This window comes from Manihot esculenta, chromosome 1 (assembly GCF_001659605.2).
Source record: "Manihot esculenta cultivar AM560-2 chromosome 1, M.esculenta_v8, whole genome shotgun sequence".
Lineage (NCBI taxonomy): Eukaryota > Viridiplantae > Streptophyta > Magnoliopsida > Malpighiales > Euphorbiaceae > Manihot > Manihot esculenta.
Genome location: NC_035161.2, coordinates 31,231,100 through 31,253,048, shown reverse-complemented (window position 1 = coordinate 31,253,048; position 21,949 = coordinate 31,231,100). Strand labels below are relative to the sequence as shown.

General features: G+C 31.8%; 3 protein-coding genes across 6 annotated transcripts; 2 read left to right on the top strand and 1 right to left on the bottom strand.

Annotated features, from left to right (window-relative positions):
• Positions 1-1,422: 1,422 nt before the first annotated feature.
• Positions 1,423-9,364, top strand: LOC110599597 (protein AAR2 homolog). 3 transcript variants are annotated; one of them, XM_021736052.1, is made up of 13 exons: positions 1,423-1,634; positions 1,782-1,864; positions 2,569-2,626; positions 3,564-3,623; positions 4,548-4,677; positions 5,021-5,250; positions 5,357-5,449; positions 5,526-5,597; positions 6,198-6,230; positions 7,630-7,770; positions 8,120-8,176; positions 8,845-8,940; positions 9,022-9,364. In XM_021736052.1, the coding sequence occupies exons 1-13, from the start codon at positions 1,539-1,541 to the stop codon at positions 9,064-9,066; spliced, it is 1,194 nt and encodes a 397-aa protein (XP_021591744.1). In that variant the 5' UTR covers positions 1,423-1,538; the 3' UTR covers positions 9,067-9,364. The 3 variants fall into 3 exon arrangements, with proteins under 3 accessions (XP_021591744.1, XP_021591761.1, XP_021591753.1); XM_021736069.2 differs by lacking the exon at positions 9,022-9,364 and adding an exon at positions 8,556-8,649 and having other exon boundaries at positions 1,440-1,634; XM_021736061.1 differs by having other exon boundaries at positions 1,443-1,634; positions 4,548-4,614.
• Positions 9,365-9,516: 152 nt separating this feature from the next.
• LOC110619878 lies at positions 9,517-12,098 on the top strand. 2 transcript variants are annotated; one of them, XM_021763437.2, is made up of 3 exons: positions 9,674-10,056; positions 10,179-10,255; positions 10,970-12,098. In XM_021763437.2, exons 1-3 carry the CDS (start codon positions 9,980-9,982, stop codon positions 11,770-11,772), a joined length of 957 nt encoding a protein of 318 aa, XP_021619129.1. In that variant the 5' UTR covers positions 9,674-9,979; the 3' UTR covers positions 11,773-12,098. The 2 variants fall into 2 exon arrangements, with proteins under 2 accessions (XP_043813386.1, XP_021619129.1); XM_043957451.1 differs by lacking the exon at positions 10,179-10,255 and having other exon boundaries at positions 9,517-10,056.
• A 1,069-nt stretch (positions 12,099-13,167) lies between these two features.
• Positions 13,168-15,199, bottom strand: LOC110629038 (heavy metal-associated isoprenylated plant protein 37). Its single transcript, XM_021775880.2, has 3 exons — positions 14,453-15,199; positions 14,245-14,320; positions 13,168-14,054 (listed from the first exon to the last, which is right to left on the bottom strand). Exons 1-3 carry the CDS (start codon positions 14,486-14,488, stop codon positions 13,339-13,341), a joined length of 828 nt encoding a protein of 275 aa, XP_021631572.1. The 5' UTR covers positions 14,489-15,199; the 3' UTR covers positions 13,168-13,338.
• Between the last annotated feature and the right edge of the window lie 6,750 nt (positions 15,200-21,949).

Genomic DNA, 21,949 nt, shown 5'->3' with positions numbered 1-21,949 from the left:
ACTCTCTCTCTCTCTATATACATTTTACAAATCAAATTATCATTAGTGCATATAAATCCCAATATTTCTTTTATAAAAAATATAATCTCAACATAAATAATTTAACTTAAATTGAAATTTTATTATTTTTTTAATATACTGATAATTTTTTAGATACGTGTGCGCGTAGATGTAAACTCGATTAATAGAATATCAATAATTTAAATTTTAATATTTGATCTATTATATCATCTAGACTTGATTAATAGAATATTAATAATTTTAATTTTAATATTTGATTTATTATATTTTAATTTGTATATAATTTATTTATTAGCCATATATATATGTAAATGCTTTTTAAAATTTCTATAATATATTAAACTTGTTGGAATACCTAATTACCCATGCATAATCCATTTGAGTTTTGAAACTCCTATTAACCATATTAACTACTTTCAATTTGACCAACGGTTGAGCGGCTGCCAATCTAAGTCATGTTTTTTTCACTTAATCTATAATTTCTAACCTTTATTCAAAAAGTCATTTAGCACTTATCTATTTTCGTCAAAAAATTTTAATATATTTAATTTTTATATATAAATAAAATTTATACATGCTTTATATTTGCAGGAGTTAAATAATTGTGTTTTATAAAATTTAAAATTAAATAATTATCTCTTTATAAAAATAAAATGTTAAAAATTATCAAATTTACTTAGATTATAATGATTAATATTTTATACATGTGTAAAAATTATATGGTAATTTACATATTTTTATTAGCTTAATTTAGTTATATCTATAGACAGTCTCCACTTAAGGATTTCTGGTATTTACTGACAATTCTGATTTAGAACAACAAGGCTAGGCCACAGGATCCACCTTAATTTTAGTATCAGAAAAAAGAAATTTTTTGACGAAAAGAAAAACTCAATTTAATATAAATCTTATCGATTTAATTTTTGATAAATTTAAATTCAAATTTTATAAATTGAATGGATTCTTTTTATTTATTTATTTTTTAGAAACTAGACTGTAACTGGTTGTGGTTAGGCCTGCAATGGCTTCTGCCTGGGTATAACTCCATGGAATTTTCATGAAAGGATATTATGGTCAAGAAAAGAATACTGGGGGATCAGCAGTTAAATTTTATAGGTACATGCAGATGATTTTTATTGATTTTTAGAATATTAACTGAAATTATGATAAAGGTAAATTCAACCAAAATCGAAATATTTAATAAGTTGTTGGTTATAATTGAACTAAATAATTATATTTTATATTATTAATTAATTAGTATATAAATAAAAAATATAATAATAATTTTTTATTTATAAAAAACAATAAATATATTTTCATAATTATTATAAAATAATAATTAATAATTTATTAATAAACTTATAATTAAATATATTATATGAGAGAGGGTCGCGCGTAGATGTTTCTGGATTTGCAGTGTAAACACTGGACTAGCAAGCAACTCTTTATTCGCGGTCGGTCTCTACACCCCTTTCATTTCGCTTCACCTGGAAAGTAGAAGCACCAAAAGCAAAACCATGGATCCTGAAACGGCGCTGGAGTTTGTGAAGCATGGAGCCGCACTTCTTCTCCTCGACGTTCCTCAGTACACCCTCCTTGGAATTGACACTCAGGTTTATTCTATTCTTATGTTCTCTGTTTGCTTCCCAAGATTATCAAGAAAACAAAATTAAACTCTTTTAATTTAATATACTATAAATATTTATGCATTACGACCGCAACTTCCTTATTTAATTCTCTTTTCCTCCCCTTTTCTTTAGATGTTCACTGTTGGTCCTGCTTTTAAGGGCATTAAGATGATTCCTCCTGGTCCGCATTTTGTGTACTATAGTTCATCCAGCAGGTTCGTGTTTGAGTTTTTCACAAAATTGGGATTACTGGTTACTGTGTATTGGCTGATTTGCCTCTGAAACTTTCTGTTTGATGACTGATGCGAAGTTTTTTTTGGGTTTTTAAATTCTCTTTGCTGGATGGAATTATTTGGCTATGCTAAGAAAAGAGAAGTTGATTTTAGGCCCTAACTAAAATTATTGGTTGCTAATTTCTTGTTGGTTGACGCATAAATCAAATTATACGCTCAGGTGTAGCTAAGAATTCTCTGTATGGTTAATGTTATTTGCTAGTAATATGGTCAAGTTATCTTGTAATGTTTGCACTTGTTTGGTTGTTTGTTTTTACCTAAGATGTTATTTTTGTCATTGTTGACTTAAAAATTACTTTTGATAGGCGACATTGACACTGGATGTTGAAATTGAATTACTATCACTATTATTAAAATTTCCCATTATTGATTGACTACGTGCTTAAAATTAAGGGAGAAAACCAATAAAGAGATTCATCAGCAGTGCCCACTTTAAGTTATGGTTAATTTCTGGTTCTGGTACAGATGATTTCTTTGTTATAAAGCTTGTGTTTGTAGTCGGTCATTTCTAAAAAGATATTTGGCACGGATAACTGTTCCCAGTTGCTCAGTTATCTTCTTTCTGTTGGAAATAGTGTCATAAGATTGCTTTCTCATTCTATTTTGTACTTATTTTTTCCATGCAGGAGTGGCAAGGAGTTCTCACCAATTACTGGCTTCTTTATTCATGCTGGCCCCTCTGAGGTCTCAGACCTTTGTGAATTATTTCTTTTTTACTATAATCTCATGCTTTTGCTGCTGTTATTGATATTGAATAGGTCATTTATAATCATTTTGCCATTTCTTTCAATTTTGGATTTCTTACTTTTTCAAAGAATGGTCCCACCATCTGTTTATTTTCTTGGTTACATTGCCAGTGGCATGAGTTATCTGCAGATAAAACTGGCAGCTCTGAACTTCTGTGCATTGTCAATATCAATCATGAGGCATATGTTAATTGCTAGTAGTGCATAATGTGGATTGGGATTGTATCACTTTACAGTTTCTTTGCTACTATAGATATGTGTGTTTGAAATGAGCCCTTGACTTGTGAAGAGAACAATCTAGTTTGGAATGAGTGGATTCGTGAAACATCAGATGCATGACACAACAAGGAAACGTGAATAAGGCTTGAAGAAAATGAAAAAAAAAAAAAAGAGAAGAAGTTTTAGATGGTACACCAGTTGGAAAATATTATTTGGATGAGCATGTAAAATTAAGAAAGTCCCTGTTTCCTCCATGAGTATTTTTCTTGGGTTCAGTTAGTATGATAGTGGGAAAGGATTGAACTAAATATATCTCTTAATGAATGCATAAGGATGTTATTACCTTGACAGTGGTATAAAGAAGCACGGTGTGATTTTGAAATGTCTGATTAGTTTGCTGCTTTGGCCTAATGGCTAATCCATTAGCACCTGCTTAGTGAAATAATGAATGGATTTTCTCACAATGTTGCCAAATATGTATTGCCCTGCTGCCTGCTTAGTGGGTCAATAAGGTTTTCTTTAAGGCAATTACTGCAGTTGTTGATTGATAAAAAAAAATCTGCAAATGTTGTTAACAAAAAGTGACTAGTTTTTCAAAGCATTTGGAGTTCAATGCTGATTACTTCCCCCCCACCCCTTCTTAATGATTGGAACAGGTGATTGTCCGTCAGTGGGATCAACAGGAGGAACGACTTGTAAAAGTATCAGAGGAAGAGGTTATCTTTCTGCCCCATTGTCACACTCTATTCCATATTCCCAATTTTCATAGTCTCAGCTATAAATTCTCTCAAGCCAAGATTTGGGCAATCCTTTCCTAATTTTTATTCTCATGGGAACTAACTCCAACATGCGAGGAAAGCGCTAGCTTGATCATGATTGTTTATCATGATAAGTTTGGCCTGATGTTTGTTCATAAAAGTTAAAATTGATTTAGCAATTCTTAGTTGATATTTTAGCTACATTGAGACATACTTTTTCTGGCAGTCCCTTTATTGGGCTGAGTTGTGATATATTTAGTTTTGGTCCTTTTTGTCTTGGTTTCTTTCCTCATTTTGAATATGGTTGTCTGTGGGCTACATTTGCTTGGTCCAATCATAAGGAAACAGTAAAATCTCATGGAAAGGGTATTTCTTGTATGGCATTGGATGAACTTAGATGCTCTTCAGAAGTGGTTAATACAGAGGTGCTTTCGCTTATTTTTTTTCCACGAGTGCGACAACATTATCATATGAGTTGCTTAATAACATGGGTTTTTTTTTTCATGTTTAGTAAATGTCAGCGCAACATGATCTGTTAATAATTGAGAGGATTTAAAATTTATGGGAGTAAGGACCTGAGATTCTTCTGGTGGTTTAGGTTCTACCAAAGAAAGCTCCATTTTGCTTTTACCTACAGCTGCATCCCTGGTTCATAACTTCCTGAGATGTATAGATACACATTTGTACTTTATGTGCTTTTAGTTTTCTACTGATCATATTGAGAAAAATGATTTTCTAATTAATCAGTCAAATAAATTTGCAATTTAGAATTTCATGTTCAAATGGAAAATATTACTCTAATAGTCTTTATGTTATTTCCTAGTTGTGCAGAGCATTAACTTTGTTTTCTTGTGTTCCCCCCATTTCTTTTTGCCTGTCAAGGAAGAGAGATTTTCTCAAGCAGTTAAAAGCTTAGAGTTTGACAGACATCTCGGTCCTTATAATCTAAGTCAGTATGGAGAATGGAAGCGCTTGTCTAATTACCTTACGAAGAATGTCATTGATCGAATTGGTATTTTGGCTACATCAAGTTCACAGTATAGCTATAACTGGGAGTCTGTTGGTTATTGCTTTTTGATGTTTTTTTATTGTTTTAGGGTTTCCGTTGCATTGCACATGATTGCTGCTGCTTTTTAATTTCCTTTGATTCCTTGCATTGTTTTCTTTACTTTGGAGACACATCATAGATGTAGACTGAACTGGATGATCTATGTTCACTAATATTTATGTTGAATATATTCTACGGATGTTCAACTTTCCTTATTTTTTTGAGAACATGATATACGTCTAATATATGTCCTCCAATGGCGAATTTTTTTTAACTTCTTTTATTTCAATTTTTCTTGAATTCATAGAACCCATTGGAGGAGAAATTACAGTTGCAACTGAATCTGTGATGGTTAAAAACAGCCCTAAAACAGCAATGGAAAAAGCTTTAGAGGAGCAATTGAGGACCAGCAAGTTCTCTGCTTCAGCATCTGTTGACAAGTCAAGGAAGAGAGGATGTTACTACACTAAAATTCCTCATGTTATTAAATGCAAAGGAATGAATGGGGAAGAACTTACATCCTTGAATCTTGACAAGGTACATATTGGACGTGTGAGCTTTGGATCATACTGATATGTGGTAGTGTCTCGCTAAATCATTTCCTATCTATAGTTGATATATATGCATTTATTGATCTGTCCAGACAGAATTATTGGAAAGCATTTTGATGAAAGATTATGGGGGTTCCGAAGACTTGCTTATTGGAGAGCTGCAATTTGCCTACATCGCATTCTTGGTATGCTGAAGTTAATTGATGTCTGTGCATGGATATCAATATTATCAGATCTTTATAAGAAATGAAATTTTGGCAGATGGGGCAATCACTTGAGGCATTTTTACAGTGGAAAGCTTTGGTTAGCCTCATATTGGGTTGTACTGAAGCTGTAAGTAAGGAGATGTTTGGTTTCTTCTTGTTTTCTGCTAGTAATAAATTCATTTCATCTCCTGCCGTTGCTTGTGACTTGACTTGTTCTTTCCCTCGTTTCTCTCCATCTCCCCCTCTGTACTTAGTACATCGTTGCTTATTTTGTAAACTCTATTTGTTGTGAGCTATATTGATTTATTTTATTCTCTTCTATATACATGTATAAGTTTCATGGGCCTATGGACAAAATGCAGCCAACTCTATTATGTGCATGTGTGAGGGTTTCCTTTTCATCTTTTCAAAGTGGGAAATTTTTTGACATTGGTTGTTATGATGCTAATCTCTTGAATATTTTATGAAGCTTTGCTATTTTTCTCATTTTACTTGCATGTAGAATTCTAGATTCTAGACATTGGTCATTGTGAGGGTGATATTTGATTTTATTATGAATATTTGCTTGAGTAATTTTATCTTGTACTTCACCTCTCTCTGGCAGACACTTGTGCCTTTTTCCTTTAATAAATTTGTTCTTCTGTGGTGTTAAAGCCAGATTTGTACTAGGTTTCATAATATTTTATTTTTTATTTGATGTCGATTTTTTTTTTCATGGTTTCTTCAGCCATTCCATACAAGGAGTCAGCTATTTATTAAGGTAATATTCTCGTATCAGTTAAATGTTTCTTTGTACTCTATTGAGTATTATATGATCATAGTGATTTCGGACTACTACTATTAAAGATAAAAACATATTGGTTGTTTAACTCTACCAACTGAGGGCTTACCTTATCCTGATTTATGAGGTTCATAGTCAGATAGATAGATGGATGGACAGACAAGTAATTCAGATAGATAGATGGATGGACAGACAAGTAATCTTAAATATTTCACTCAAATTCAGGCCATACTGTTGCTTTTCCTTGAGCTTTCATGCCCGTGCTTACACACGATTTTAGGTTCTTTCATAGGCTTGATCCATTGACTTGAGGTTATGTTTTTCTAACCAAGTTGACCTTTTTTCATCTTCTTTGTTGCTGTCTCAAAATCATCATTGTCATCATCATCGTCATCAAAATCATCAAGAGAGTGGTGATTTTGGATATAACACAATCACATGGCTTGAAAAAGGCACAAATTCACCAAGAAAGCTGAGTTTGATGCAAGAAGAAGTTACAAACAAGTCAGACCCATAAATTGCACTATATGGACCATGTTGAATCCCATTGTGGAGAGGGGTAATGTGCCCCTTATACGAGACTTAGGCACTCCTCCCCTTGAGCTACCTTTTGGGGTGAGCTAGATTTGACCCAAATTTAATATGGCATCAGAGCCTCCTCATCCGATATTGGGCCTCCTATAAATATGTCACGCACCAGTAAAATTCTGAGCGTGAGGGAGCGTGTTGAATCCCACATCGGTTGTGGAAAGGGTAATATGCCCCTTATATGGGCCATAAGCACTCCTTCCCCTCCAGTTAGCTTTTGGGGTGAGTTAGGCTCGGCCTAAATTTAACATGGTATCAGAGCCTCCCATCTGATATTGGATCTCCCATAAATATGTCACGCACCAGTAAAATTCTAGGCCTGAGGGGTGTGTTGAATCCCACATCGGTTGTAGAAAGGGGTAATATGCCTCTTATATGGGCCACAGACATTCCTCCCCCTTGAAGTAGCTTTTGAGGTGTGTTAGACCTGGCCCCAATTTAACAGACCATTTTAAAAATAAAAGTAATAAGTTAATTTTGATCATTGTGACGGACTTCTCTTACGAACAAACTTGCTATTTCAAATGCATGTCATATTCTTATAAAATCATTTATGATTATTAATTATTCATGTTTTGCTGTCAGATCAGTATTTACTCTTTGTTTTAGGCATGGGATTAAATTGCCTCATATATGAGGCTGTGCAATAATTTAGTGCGCATTGGTTGATCCTGCTTAATGTACAAGTTCACGCTCCTTTCTTTGTCTAAAGAAGTTGCCAGTTTATGCACAAATCTTTAATACAGTTGATCGGCTTCCTAATATTTGTCATTTTATAAACTTCTTGCAGTTCATCAAGGTCATGTACTACCAACTGAAATATGGACTTCAGAAAGATAGAGAAGAAACAAATGGTGCAGCGGTGGGAGTATCAACATTGTTGGATGAGTCTTGGTTTTCTGCTGATAGCTTTTTGCATCGATTATGTAAGGTAACTTTCAGCGTACATATTGCCCAATTTTTGTTTATGCAGAAAGAAGAATAGTTTTTTCCTTAATTTAATTATGTCACACTGCTTTAAAGTCCAAGAGGGGGAGGCTGTGCAATAATTTGCCCAATTTTTGTTAATCTGCTTTAAAGTCCTTGGCACTAGATGATCTAGTAAGTTGAGTACAAAATCTTCTAAGACTTGCCTAGCTTTTCTTAAGAGTCCAAGAGGGGGAGGAAGGAGGGGTGCAAAGGAGAAATTCATTTTTAGCAATGTAGAGTCTTGTTACATTGCATAGGTAGATTTATGTTAAAGGCACAGCTTATCTATTAAAGATTGATTGGAATTGCAGGATTTCATTTTGTTGGTACAAGATGCCTCGGTGGTTGATGGAGATCTCTTGACGTGGGTATGTATACCTTTGACGCTTCTTTATTTAAGATTTATTTGTTCTTTTTATGCAACATATAAATTGATGGCTCAAAGTTCTATGGTGGTAAGTGTTGTCATTAAATGATTGGTGTTGCTGGTGCTAGAAATTTCCTGCAGTGGCTTTTGATGCCCTGATTATTATTCTCTCTCTCTATCTCATACATTATTCTCTCTCTCTATCTCATGCATACTTTCAGCATTGAAAGGACATTTTACTGGTCATATGGTAATGCCTGCAGTTTCCTTTTTGTCTTATAAATGGTAGCAGTTTTGGCTAAATTCCTGGTTCATATTTGTGCATGTATTTTTTTTCTTTTGCGGATTGGAAATAACAAGTTCTCTTTCATTGTTCTAAGAAAATCATTTTGTCTTGCGTTGGTCATCTGCGAGAAAGATTGATACGTTGTCCCTCAATGTGAACCTTCAGGTGCAATGTTCTATTATGGACTTGTAGGTTTATCTTACCCTGTAACTACCTAGGCTAGGACCATATGAGTTGCTTTAAAATCGATTTCTATGACCATATTTGTCATTTAGGTTAAATTTCAGGTTTTTAAGCTTCTAATTTCAAGATGTATCAATGGATTTTCTGGTGCTGTATGATCTAAGGGATGACATTATATGCATTTTCTTGAAATGTTCCAGACCAGGAATCTCAAAGAACTGCTTGAAACTAGTCTGGGATGGGAGTTCCAGCAGAACAGCGCAGTGGATGGAATATACTTTGAAGACGATGACGAGGTGCATTAACGTGTATTAATTTTGCATAACATCCATCTTTAGTGTCTCTCTGTCTCAATTTGTGGTTATCTTTTTATGCAGTATGCTCCCGTAGTTGAGATGATGGATGACACCAGCTATAATTAAAAGCTTAGACCAGAAAAATTGACCGCTCCCTTTAACTGCGTTTTAGCAAATATCAGTGCTGAAAGATGAGTTGCATGTGGGGCTCGTGGTAGGAGGACGGTTCAGATTTTCCATGCAAACCATTTGCTTGATCAAAACTTGGCGGACTTTAGTGCTGTATATATATAAAGAAAACATATTTTGATTCGAGAATGAATATGTTGTATGTATAAATAGCTATATGGTCGAATAATTTTCAGATATTATTGGCTGTGCCTTCCCAAGAAATTCATAAAGCCTGTTCTCTTTTGGTAGTTTATATGGTTTGGGTTAAATGGTAGTTTATAACTTTTCCTCATCATTATTTGATTGTTTACACAAATTAAAACATAATTTTTTTTCCTGTGTAAGTGCATGATTTAAATTTTATCGAGGGACAAAACAACTGTTTTATTGATTTATAATCATTTAATTGTCAATTTTCCGCCATAAAAATAGTTTGTAAAGTATCTAAAACACCCAGTTTATCAAACAAATTCTTAAGGTTGCCTCAAAATTTTACTATTATTGCTGTTTCCTGATTAGAAATTTTACTCTTTAGTATTAATGAATTAATGTTAATTTTGATATTCTAAAATATGTTATACTTTGACATATGAAGCTTAAAATTTATTGTACTCCAGCGCCTGAATATTTATATTATAAATATTTTTTTATTTTATATTTTTTGAATAGTAATGATAATATACAGAATTTCAAAAATATTAATTTGTACTAAAATGTTATTAGCCCTGGGCCTAGTGTTAATTGTATCGTTAAAGTACGCTGCAGTTGTTAAGTGCGAGTAACCTGGCCTGAGCTAAGCTCTCGCCCAATAACCCAGACAAACAGTTTGTGAGTGTTCACCGACTCGGTTGTCAGAAGGGAAAAGTAGATGGCCGCTCGACTCTGTTCCCGCCTTTCTTCCCTTCCTGGCGTCTTCAGAATCTCAAGTCTCCGTCCTTCTCTAAGGTCGCCCCTCTTCTTTGCTTGTAAACTTATTTGTTACCGTTCTTCTTATTCTTCTGTTCTACTTTTGAATTAGCTGCTTTTTAATGCAAAATTATGAATAACCCCATATCTGCCTCTCCCAGATTACAAGGTCTTTCTCATTCTATTATAAATGATTCAATAAATCGCATTTACGATGGGTTTTATCCAATTTTTCAAGGTCAGCTTCATTCTGCTTTTTCCAAGTTTCATGTTCATAATAATAATATATTTGTGTTTTGAATGGATATGATCGTGTTTCTTCATTTTTACCCTGTTTATTTTCCTTTGAAGAGCTTTACGAAGTTCATTATGTGTGAAACATCATTTACAATATCAATTTCTAGTCTTGTCAATCCAAGTACTGGTAACGTAATCCATGTGCTTGTGAAAAGTCCTCATGGCAGGCATTTATTTATTCCCTGAAACAAATCTTCATTCGGCTCTCTATGAATTTGGGTTCCATTTGTTATTGAAATCCTGTGGATATCCATCAACTCATCTCTTTGTTTGATTATCAAGATTGAAAGGGACCATCATGATCATGCAATTATTAATTTCAGGTTCAATTTGCTTAAACAGAGCAATTTTAAGTCCATTTCTTGTTAGTACTAGTGGTCTCTTAATTAGCTTTTCTCAAAAATGTTACCATGAGACTGCAAAGATATAGTAAATTGATAATGACTTGAATCTGCTAGCAGCTTGAACTCATTTGCCGCAGCATCACAGCACTACTATAGTACTATTGCAAACCTTAGCTGAGGTAGATTAAAGAAGTTATAAAATTACTTACTTTTATCTTGGGTGGAAAGACTTAGTAATTTAGGATTCAGAAGCCTGCATGCTATTGCTGATCTTCAAACATGATGCACATCCTATTTTTGGTATTTTGCAGCATCTCGATCCTATGCTCGTCCTCGAGGCAAGCATTATGATCTCTTTGGCAGTGCAAAGCCTGGCGATGAGGAATTCAAGAAAGCATGGAAGAAAGAAATGGAAGAAGATGATTGCTTATGGACAGGAAGTGAAGATGAAAGTGAGGATGAAAATAATTCCAAAATGAGTAAAACTCGTCTTGAAAAAGAGATTCGGAAAGTAAGGCAGCAGGCAAAGGAGCACTCACATCTTATTGATGCTGATGATAGTGATGAGTTATGGAGTGTGTGGTCTGGGAGTGACGAGGAGAAGACTTTGTGGACTGGTAGCGAAGGAGATGATGATGATGATATTCCTACAGAAGCATATCCGAATGAAGCTAGTGATAAATATATAGATAAACTGTTTGAATTTGAGGAAAAACCTAAATATCGCACAATCTCAGAACTATTGAAAGCAGAAAATGAGCCTGAAGAGTTGTCCCCTGGGAAGCAAGCTAGGAAACTTGCAGTCGAGAATGCCTTAAAAAAATTGAAGAAAGGGCCAGATGGTCGTTACATCAATGTGTGGGAAGTCATGAGTGATATAGATATTCTAATTGGAGCATTTGAAAATATTGTTTCTGGGCCAGAGTACGAGGAGCTTAGACAAGGAGGACCTAAAAAATTGAATATGGAGTTTTTCAAGGATATACAAGCGCGCATGAGAGATCCAAATTACAAGTTCTCACCAGAGTTAAAGTTGAAACGAAAAAGCAAACTAGTTCCAAGAAAGAAATGGCAGAAGGTGCAGTCTAGACGAAGGAAGGCACAAAAACGCTAGGTTGTGTTCTTCTTCGCTCAACATCATTGATAAGTTATTTACATTTGTTGACCAATGGAAGACTGTCTTTTGCATTCCCCACATATTGTCTGTCCTTGAGATTACAACTGATTGTATGATACTTCAGATCGCCATGTCTGTAATTATGATTTATTGATCTCCTTTAAAGGTTTGCCTATTAGTTTAATTAGAGGCAAATTCATCCTTTTTTGTTATATATATATATATATGTTTTTTCATTTAATTGTTTCTTTTATTTGTAACTTGACATGTGATTTTCTAAAGACATGGTATATTATATATAATGAGAAATAGTTCTTTGATTCCGCCTGGTCTCTCTTGTCCTTGTAGTATTTTGTGTATCAAAATAATTAGCTGATACTTTTCTTATATTTTGGTCATCTTCTACTGATCAATGGTTGCAGTTTTTGTTTGAAAATAAGTTTTTTGCATTATTTATCTATTGGTTGGAAAGAGTATTGCCTGCAGTAGGAATGATCTTATTTTCTCTTGGAATAAGACAACATTGTAGCCAGGACAACGAGTTTCATATAAGCATTGTTATTGAGCTGGGATTGGTTAAGTAATTCAATGGGTATGACCTTTTGAGGGGTCTAAATTAAGCAATCTGGGTAGTCTTTGCGACTCTATGTATTGAAGGGTTTTTTAGTGATGCCAAGCTTATTTTGAAGAGGGACACAAGATTTCACCATGAAACGTTGGTTAAAGCCCACCTTATAGACCAAAGGGTGTATGAATATGCGAAATCATAGTGATTGCAACTGCTTGGTCAGAATTTCAAAAGTTCATGGAGGTATGTAAGTTGCAACTCGTTTTTATTCATTTCTTTATATTTTTTTTTATCACGAATCAGCTTTACACCACCACACTAAATTCACAAGCCAGGTTTTATTTAAGTCATTAGCGTTTTTATCGTATTAAATTCATCTTTTTGGTTTTGTCAAAACACACACAACCCCAGGATTTGCAAGGAAAATACGCTCTTGTAATTGGCCCAAAGATATAGAGCTAATCCACTTTCCGTCCATGCTACTCGTTAGAATGTGTAGTAAAACTTGTTAAAAAAACAAACAGATAGTGTGATTTATGTACTTCTATGAGTTCTAACTATACGGTGTGTGCTTAATCTCAATGGCTTCTCCTAGTATAGAGCACATAGTTGCATTGATGTGAAAGAAAGTTTGTTTTAACATTTTATCCTTGTATTGTCAAATTTCTTTAAATTGTGTACAATGATGATGAATAACTCATTTAAGTATTAGACTCATATTTTTTTTGTCTATTATCTCTCCATATTTGTTCCATACATCCAGAGAATCACAGGTTATAGTTAACTCTGAACAATGTAGAAAGCATCATAAAACCAACATCATAGTAAACAGAATGTTGAAATTAAGAATTGAAAATTTGACAAATTAAGTAACTTCCATAAAAGATATTCATACCATACTACTACCATATATAGATAAACTATATTACCTATTTGTCCTATATTTATAACAGTCTAACTTCTCCCAGGGCTGTAGTTCTAGTCTAATCTCATTACTAGTACGAGTGTGGTGGTGCTGCTGAGAAGCTATATCCAGTATAGGGAGGGGGCATTTCCAATGCATGATTCATCACATGAGGTTGATGCATACAAAAGTCACTTATCATGTTATTGTTGGCGTGTCCGTCGTGCATGTAAACAAAATTCTTCTGCATAGCCATGGATGGGTAGTTATAGTGAGGCCCTTGCTGTATATTGCTCATTATCAGGGATGGTAGGTGATTATGTTTATAAATTGGCATCCCGTCAAATTCATGGCCTCCTAAACCAAGAAAACCAGCCTTATTTTCTTGATAATCTGCTTGATCTCCCAAGGGTGTCATATCATTCTCCACTCCGGTATTACCAGCAAAATTATCCTCATCCATGTAGATATTTCCCATTCTTTTTGCTACCATTAGATCCTGTTCAGTTTCAGCATCCGCAACCTTCTTTCCAGTATTCTGGTTAGTCAAGTTCTCAAAGCCTCTAACGTCTTCATTGACAAAGGACGCAGGAAACATGAACTGGTTCTTGGAGGCATTGAGGTCATTGGAAAGAAAATGCATTTGGTCCATGGTGGCTTCTCGTTTCAATTTGTGCTTGGAAGTTGGATACCATAGCTCTGCTCTTTTCCCAGATTTGACCAACCTTTTGATTAGGGTAGAAGAATCTACACATCCTGACACTATCACCACCTGGTGTTCTGTATCTATGTCTATTTTGTATACGCCTGAATCATGTGCCATATATACAAGCAAACATTACAAAAGAAGGGGAGAAAAGCAGAATCGCAGTTTATAAATATCCATACACAATAAAGAACTTTATATCCGAAATTTATATAGAAAAATAACTCGCAGAATCCTTAAAAAACAATTATTAACAAAATGGAGAAGGTGCGAGAGCATATAATAAGTTACCTTCAACCTTTTTGAGGAGTTTTCTCACTTTCTCCTTGCAACCTTCACAGTTAATGTGTACTTTGATGACATGTTTCTGAAACAAAGAAAAATGAAGTAAAAGAAACCCAGGTTAAAGGAAGCAGATTTGATGGCAAAAGTAAAAGAAACAAGCATAACAAAAAGGCATCTAGAGAAACTATTAGCAAAGATAAGCTAAATAGAGAACCTCAATCTTTAAGAAGTCGTGACTATTTCGCAACATTTTCGTTAGGTGCTTGATAAATAAAGAATGCACCAACAGGTTCTTTCTACTTTGCTGCTTCTTTCACTGTGTTTTCTTTCCTTTAAATACCATCCAACTGGATTCTGGAGAGAAAGAAAACTCTAGGCTTTCTGGAGAAAAACCCAGAGAGGGAAGAAGAGAGAGAGAGAGAGAGAGAGGTGCAAAACTAAAAAGGTCTGAAAAGTGTGATTTGACTAGGCCTGCTAGAATTGACAGGCAGAATCTGTGTGCCAATCTTCTTCTTATCTCAGACAGAGTGCAGCATGTTCTCGTGATATAGTATATGACATGGTGAGTTAGTTTGGTCATGGAAAAGACTTGACTAACCATTCATTTTGTACTTTGTAGACTTGGCTTTATGGGATGTGTTCCCAAATTGCAAGTTTATGGAAAAATTCCGGTTGTAGGTTGTACGCTACAGGCTGCATCTCTACATTCTAAGAAATGGAGAAGCTGATTGGATGGATAAGTAAAGACGGTGCGGATGAAATATCAACCTATATTATGCATATCCATTATTCATTGACTAATGTACCGATACAAACATTTTTGGGAAGACGCCAGTATCTCTCAATCTCTTACATCCAGAGTGTTCAACTTAATATTTTTTTTTTCCATTTCTTGGCAGGAAAGGAGAATCAATATCTTGTAAATTGTACGTCTCAAAGGAAAATGGGTACTGTGTAATCTGGAATGGAACTGTAATCAGATTCTTTGCAGAAAATTTTGGATGTTTAGATATTTTTCTTTTTGTTTTTTTCTTCCACTGAAAAGGTGTTTTTGCTGAGCCTGTGAGGGTGAAAACGCAAGGGCCACAAAACTATGCAAACAACAATCATTGCAAAAGTTAAAATAGAGATATCTAACTCAGTAGTGGTTTTTAGAGAGAGAATTTAGTTTTTCTTCCTTTGGAATTCGTCAACTTTCATATGTTCGTTCAGCAGTTTTTCCGATCCAAAAGCTTTTTTTTTTTTTTCTGTCTTCTCTCTCTTTTTCTCTAAATGAGATTGTAAATTCACTATTCTTGATTTTATTTAGTAGATCTAATGAACTTTCGAGAGTTGTTTATTCTTATTTTAAATTGATGATGGTTTCAACAAAATAGGTTGGTTTATAATTGTTTGCGATAATGCTTACGAGTTTATATGCTTCCTAGAGTTGGTTTCTATAGAAATCCATCTTTTCTCGCTTGCATAATCTGTCAAAAAGAACTTAGATGTGCTTCCTTCTATCAGATCAAAGTTTTGTTTGATTCAAAATAGTATATTTTCAAAAAAATATATTTTTCAGAGAACTTACTGAAAAAATATTTTTAATTGTAAAATATAATAATATACATGATATAATTTTAAATATAAGAAATTAAAGAAAATTAAAGAGGTCATGAAAATTATTTCCGTAAGTACACTTCTATGGAACTTGCATAGAACTTCCTTCCTGGAAGTTCATGTTTGGTTGTCGCAACTTAGTATTTATGTATCGAAGTCCAACTCGGTTTGTACGCATATCCCGATCCTTGGGCTCTCAAATAAAGCTCGTTGGCAGCGATGAGAACCGTGGTGTCCTTTCTGATCCTCCTCTTGCCTAAACTAAGGTTTTCAATATTGGCCTTAGCCTTCTTTGTTGTTAGATTTGGTAAGTTCTTAGGTTGAGCTTTTGTTTATAGTCATTACCTGATTCTTTGCAATTTAATTCTCTGTTGTAATGGGTCTCTGGCCTTTTCTCATCAATGCAATTCTTATCATTCGGCATAAACAAATCAATAATGCACAGCATAATTAACACTTCAAATTTATAAGATTTTGAGTTTTTTTTTTTTTGTTGAGTTATATATATATATATATATTGTGTCTATAGATATTTTAGATAAATAGGAAGGGTGAAAATCAAACTCTGATAACCAAGAGATTTTTATATCTATCATATCAACTGTTTAGTCGTATATGGGAAGGGTGAAAATCAAACTCTGATAACCAAGAGATTTCTATATCTATCATGTCAACTGTTTAGTCGTATATGTATAAATATATTTAAAAATTTTATTTAATTTTTATATTTTAATTGTTATTTTTTATAAAAGTATTATTTTTAGCTTGATAAAATCAAAATATGGAATAATTTTAAAGTTGGGGATATATGTATTAACTTTATACAAAAAGTAATTTACTTTTAAGGTCTTTGGGTTATTTACTAGATAATTAATGAATAAATACATGAATGGTTTTTTTACAAAATCAAAATATAGAGAAAAAAGTTTTAAAAATATATATATATATTATTAACTTTGAGATAATTCATTACTAAAATCGAAAACATAGTAAACATTACATATCATAAACTTAATTAATTTAATTTTTATTCTATATAGAATAGTTTATGGGCCTCGGAGGGGCTTTGGGCCTATGGCTTTTGAGACCTTCTCTGATAATAATACGTTCCCACCTCATTCAGAAGTAACATTGTCTTAATTTTTTTAAGACTGATTGTTTGAATTCAAACCTTTTATTCAACAATGCGTATTTTTTCCATCTTACGTTCATCCTCTCAGAAATATTTATTAAAATTATCAGTTAATTAGAAGGATTTTACGATGAATTATCCATTTATTTATTATTGCTTCTGTCATTAAAATATAAATGAACCATTATTAACTGATTATATAAAAATTATTTATTAAAAATTATTAGCTGAATTGGGATTTCAATCATCATGCAGAGAAAATTTTGTTGAAATGAATATTATTATTTATTGTGTTTATATGATATGATAGCATAGGAATTTTATTGTTTTGAAAAAAAAAAGAGATCACACATAGTAAGACAAATGAAAATTTATTCTAACTTATCAAACTATGTTATTATAAATAAATAAATAAAATATAAAATAATTTAATAAATAAAGGGTAAGCTTCCTAAGGTAAGGGAGGTGGTGCTGGCTTTATTATGGTATTTAGGATGAGATAGGAAGGAATATATATTAATGGGGTGGAAAGGATAAAATTTCCATATCTAGAGGGTTTTAGATGATTAATTATATTATTTTTTACATATATGATGTATTGGCTTTTCTTCGAGTCGTATACTCTTATTACGAGAAATTTTATAATATAATTATTCGTATATATAATAGTTAATTCATTAGGATAGATTTTTTCTTCGTAATTAATGATTAATATGTAACCATTGTATAAAATAATTAAATTTTAATAAGTTTGTGAATGTATAATAAAGGGGAAGGAGGAAACTCTCGAAAGAACAAAGCTACCTAAAATGATAGGAAAAAAAATGAAAAAGAAAAAGAAAAGTGGAAATGGAGACTTGAGAAAGGTAGTTGTTGGGGTTTTGATAAAGAGAAAGAAAGGTGTAAAGGTATAAAAAAGGCAACTTAGGGAAAAGGAGAAAGGAGACCTCACTAAACTTTTGCAAATACAAGCTGGATTTAACACCCTCCTTTCTCATCACAATATCAATGGAAAAATGCCCAATTATTACTTGCTTTCCTCTCATAATTATCCTTCACCTTATGCTTTGATTTTTTTTTAAAAAAAAAATAATAATAAAAGTGTCTACTTTACTTGCACTTTCATATTATGAATCCACTTTCGGTGGGTCAAATAGAAACTAACTTCTCCTAATAAACCTATGGAGAATCCAAACTCTTACAAAAGTGAATTTGATAACCATTATTCCTTTTTACTTCCTTCTCTCATTTCCTCTCATCCTTGTTTTTGTTTAGTTTTTTTAGCATGTAACATCTTTTTTCTGTTTCGTATGCTAATTTGCTTTTGCTCTTTTATGGTTTGTAGGTTTTTCTTCACTTTGAATGCGTTTCGATTGACTATTTCAGTGATACTCGCAATATTTTTTTATTAAGTTGTTTTGATCTCTTAACTTTATTTTTTATTTTATCTTTATTAAAATTTAAAAATGTGTGGAGATCTTCATCTTATAGTTATGTTGCCATCGATACTTACAATATAATCTCCCCATCATTAGTGCCCTGAATATTTGATTTTTAAACCCTTATAGTTCTCATGAGATTGCTTTTTTGAGCATGTATATATGCAATTTCCCTCTCCACATGTGATTTTAAAAAATTGAGGCTGTGTGGGGATGGTTTCTGATTGTTGGGATAGTTTTTCAGGCTTTTTTATCAATTCTGCTCTCTTCCCCTAATGGAATTCCACAAGCGGATTATTCGATTTCTAAGAATTAGATTTGGATTTGATCAGAATTTTTTTTTTTAATTTAGAATTACATCTTACATGACTTGTTATCTGTAACTTTAAATTTATCGTATCAGAATTTAACTCATTTTTTAATAAAACTCTTATATTTTTTTTAAATAAATAACAATCATTAATTAAGTATTTATATTTAAATTTATATATTTATAATATATACTTTATTTATCTCTATACAATCCTCAATATCAACACTAATTTAATAATTATTAAGTGTCATACTCAATAGAGATTGGACTTAAATTAGATGCACCAATTTTCAATTGTTACTTCAAGTGAGAATAGCAAAAAGGCGAAAGTAATTATCAGACACTCTGAAACTTTAGATTTCACTCTCAAAATAGAATAGAATAAATTTTTTTTTCAGTGGTTTTACCGTAATATAAAATCTTCTAATAAATTTTATTGAATTGATAAGTTTTAATCTAATAATTAAAAATCATATTCATTTGGAAATTACTTTGAATATTACCAAATCATGGACATCTTATCATTCAACGGTAAACGCAAAATTATATTTTGGAATTTTCATGAGGAGACACTAAAGAATCACATTAGTCAAAATGCAGGAGCTTTTCCTGTTCAAATGACTTTTTCTTAAATAAAAAATTATATATCTTTAATTATTGATTAAAATATACAATAAAAAATATAATTTTATGTTTAATTTAATAAAAACATACAATATTCTAAGATTTAAAGAATAAGAGACGTTCTGCTAGCGATGTCTAACCATTTTTTTGTTACAGTGTCAAATATCTCTGTCATTTAGATATGTACGTACAAATATGTCAGAACCTCTATTCACGCCAAATAGTTATTTAATTTTTTTCCGGTGCGGATACAGAGAAGATTGTAAAATAATCGGACATGCTTTCCTTTCTTCAACACATCACCATACTGGACTTTCGAGAATTCGTGTGTGAAGTCTGTCCGACCTGATTTCTCGACTAGACTAAAAAACGCAATTTGAATCGGTTCGTTTCAAAAAATACTTGATGAATTTTAAGTCTACTTTTCTTATTAGAGTTCGACATTGTCTTCGAAAGCCAGCTGTTATCAAATTGAACAGAAGCTTGTGCTTCTAAAATCCGTCTTTAGGGATACAATCATAATTAATTTAATTAGTATTTTGTCTTTTAATAATGATTAATATTATAAAATAGGTTATTTTACAAATCTAATGGGATTTTTTGTGTCGAAAAATCTAATGGGATTGAGTTTTGATAAAAGCAACATTATCTACGGCGGTAATTAATTAAAAATTAAGAACAATATTAAAAAGTGGTTTGTTGTTGTCGTCGTCTAATTATGTGATAATTATTAATTAATTAATTAAGATTAATTTCTTTTTTTTTTTTTTGAAATTAGGATATGATAATTACGGTCTCTTCTTCGTGCTTTGTTACGTCACCCCACTAAGCTTAAAGCCACAAGTTGGGGGATTGTGTGTTGAAAATTGAAGACTGCCAAATTAATAATATTTTGTCATAACATATACAAAAGTTATAATTTTTATTTTAATAATAATATTTTTAATTTTTTAATTATATTAACTATTTCTTTATTAAAATATTTAGCATTCTTTTTTTTTTCCAACAAAGAATTATATCTAATTAAAGGAGAAATAACATTCATGATTGTTAGTAATCTTGTTTCCTTGGATAATGATTTTGGCATTTACAGAAAAGAAAGATTAGATTAGAATCTTTCCCCTGGTGTGAAAAAGAAAAAAAAAAAACTAAGAGAAATGATAAGTTGATGATTTAAAATTCAGAAAACAAAGGTTTTACCTTTGTTTTGGTTTGAGAGGAGAGTGCTCCTCTCCTTTTATTTTTTTTTTTGGTCTGTCAGTGAAATGTAATGGCCTCACTGCCATTGGGTCACCTGTCTCTGCCATACGGATACGATCGTATGGAGGCTCCATACGTAACGACCATTTAATTCTCTCTTCTAGCACGCGAGTTAACCAAGCAATTCGGGACTGGGCCAGTGATCCTCATTTTGCTAAGCTTCCGGATCGGACTCGGAAAGAGAACACTAGGTCTTGAGAAAAGACCGATTTCTTTTTATTTGCGGGATTCCACGGGTCCTGAGCCGGCCCTGTCGCTGTGGGCTCGGCCTCTTACTAAGTAACGAAATCCAGCGATCATTAAGTATAAATATGAGTTTTTTTTTTTTTTAAATCATGAAAAATAAATTTTTCTATAAATCCTTTTCACAAAAATTTGGATTTTTTTAAAAAAGAAAAATAGGAAAAAATAATTTTTTTAATTATTTACATTTGATTTAAAAAAAAAATATTTTATTTGCCGTCTTCCAAGTCGTAGTCAGATTTAAAGGAGGGAATTGTTTGTTGCAGGTGACAGTCCCTTTCATCTTCCTTATTTGTTGAATTTATTTGTCTTTGCTTTTGTGAGAGATATTATATTTTGTCTCTAGAAAATAGGGATCTCTCCTTTTTCGTGAAAGTTTGATATTAATTCTTCTAATTAAAATTATGATTATATATTCATTTGATTAAAGATTTTAAGTGTTGATTTACAGGTGACAATCTTTTATTAATGAAGCTCTTTTTTTTTATCATCCAAATTAAACAAAGAATAATTTACAATATGTTAAAAGACTCATTATATATATTATAAATAAAATTATTACACAGATTTTTTTATTTTAAAAATATATTAAAATATTTTTAATATTTTAAAAAATTCATTCATTAATTTTAACCATTCATAATACGAAAAAATTAATTAATAAATTTTTTAAAATTTAATAAATTATTTAATAAATTTTTTAAAATTATAAAAATTAATTAATAAAATATTTAACAGTTAAAATTAAAAAAAATAATTAAAAAATCTTTTAAAAATATCAAAAATATTTAAATGTATTTTTTAAAATTGAAAAAATTAATTAGTAAATTTTCTTCTATTATAAAAATTAAATAATAATTTTTTTTAATTTTAATTCATATCTGCATAAAGGCAGTAAACTAATAAACATAATTATCAAAATATTTGTACATGTTTAAAAAAAATAGCTGCAATTAAAAAAATGCTGCCCTTTTTTTTTTTAAATGAACAAAACGCTTAATTTTAAAGCAAAATGCATTTGATAACCCTATATAATTTTTTAAAATTTATGTATTCCAATAAATAAAAATTTATTTTTATTAAAAATAATTTTAAAGATAC